The following is a 1,953-nucleotide window of genomic DNA, read 5'->3' as shown; positions in this document are numbered from 1 at the left end:
ACCTTCAAAAACCCAAAAAGTGCCATTTTTTGGGTCTAAATCCTCATCCCAAGTCATTGCAAATCATCAGGAAGCAAGTTTCTACGCTCATCAAGCACCAAATATCAGGTATTGTATCATCAAAACTCATCTCATTTTGCTGGTTTTTGTGCTAGGTTCGTCTGGTTTTCGTAGGCAATAGGGCTAGGTGCCCATGTTAACTTGCGCAAGTGGTATTGGCTGCGTGACTTAAGTGAAATGAAATATTTTTTTGGTTGCCGGTTATGTCACACCAATTATTACTCGCATTACTTACTTTGTCAATAATTATTCAACTACTTATTTTATATCATTTCACTCATATTTGTTTTTCATTATATTTTTGTGAAGTGAAACATGTCTGAAGATGCACAAGATCCGGTTAAACTTGAAGTTCGTTATGTGGATGTGAAAAAGAGGGCTTGGTTCACTGTAAACCCCACCGACAAGTTGGACGAGTTGAAGGCAAAGCTTGACACCTTCTTTATCCAAATTGGTTCAAATCATAGAACATGTGATGTGATAGTAAATGTTCCAGGCCTAGACTTGGGGGAGGATAAGGAAGAGGACTTCTGGAAGACCGTGTATTATCCACAACTTCTCAAAGATGATAGCGACGTTGATTTCATGTTTAGGGTAATGGTTGAGAATAATACTTTGTATCTTTTTGTCCGATCCGTTGAAGTGTAATCATTATTTAAGTGTAATAGTGTAATGTTTGACCGTTTATGAGAGATTATGTAATTTTATAAATTTATGGACAAATTTGTGTAATTTGGATCGTTTACGTGTCATTAAGTGTGTTTAAATGATTACGGGTCATCACCGGCGAATTTGTGTAATCTGGACCGTTTGGATTGTTATGTGTGAATATGTGATTGTGAAAAAAACGATGTTTTAGTGTAATTTTGATCGATTGTGTCGTATTATCCAATAATATTGTTAAACTGGCGTAAGTAGGTTCAATTACGAGCATCTTAAGGTTACGGGTCTTTGATGACACATATTGCATTCAATGCATATCAGTACAACATTTAATGCTGTACTGATATATCAGTAGTGCGTGAGTTAACTTGCGCTAGTGTTAACACTATGCGTGAGTTAACTCACGCAGTGTTTTACACTATGCGTGTGTATGCGTGAGTTAACTCACGCAAAGTTTTACACTTGCGCATTTTAATTGACGCAGCGTTACTTAACTAACGCATAGTTTTACACTTGCGTTAGTTAACTTGCGCAAGGGTAAATTTGGAACGGCTGCTGGGAGCGAGCAAAAAGTGCTGGATGAAGAGCAAAATTCATGCACTTTTTTATGTTTAAAATTTAGTCATTTCTCTTTAATACGCATTTTTAGAGGTGTGTTTGCGGGCTGATCTGCAGAGGTTAATCTGTAACGCCCGTTTTGTTTATTTGATTAATTTGTTGAGTTTAGAATATATTAATAATATTTATGTGATTTTAGAGATTATATGATGTGTTGTGGATATATTAAGTGGCTTATTTTATTGTTTAATAAAATAAGATTTGAAAATAAAATAAATAATGAGATGAGGGGCTGTTTTGTGAATTTAGAGAGTTTAGTGGTAGAAAGACGAAATAAGATAAAATAGATGAGGTGATATAAATAGGAGAAGTTAGGTTTAGAAATTTTAGAACGTACAATCAGTTTTGGAGAAAAAGGGAGAAAAGTCAAGAGAAGAGGAAAAGATCAAGAGGCTGTCGATTTCTATCTATTAAGGTAAGGGTGAGACTAACATTCAGTAACCTTAAGTCTGTAATTCTGAATTTGCATCTAACATGTTGTAGGATTAGTTTGTGAGAATTTGAGAATTAGGGTTTGGAGTGAGAATTGATGGTTAGATGATGAAAAGTTGTTAGATAGATGTACAAATTGTGTACAGACCTTAGATAATCCATAGGGTGATAATTAGAAAC

General features: G+C 35.0%; 1 protein-coding gene across 1 annotated transcript; it reads left to right on the top strand.

The window, feature by feature from the left end:
• The first annotated feature begins 375 nt into the window (after positions 1–375).
• LOC146955178 (uncharacterized) lies at positions 376–708 on the top strand. Its single transcript, XM_085747928.1, has one exon. The coding sequence runs from the start codon at positions 376–378 to the stop codon at positions 706–708; it is 333 nt and encodes a 110-aa protein (XP_085604054.1).
• The last annotated feature ends 1,245 nt before the right edge of the window (positions 709–1,953 follow it).

This window comes from Medicago sativa, chromosome 1 (genome assembly GCF_051527215.1).
Source record: "Medicago sativa cultivar Bolivia chromosome 1, Bolivia_mono, whole genome shotgun sequence".
NCBI classification, from domain to species: Eukaryota; Viridiplantae; Streptophyta; class Magnoliopsida; order Fabales; family Fabaceae; genus Medicago; species Medicago sativa.
The sequence above is the reverse complement of the archived record's forward strand: the minus strand, read 5'-3'. Positions and strand labels throughout refer to the sequence as shown.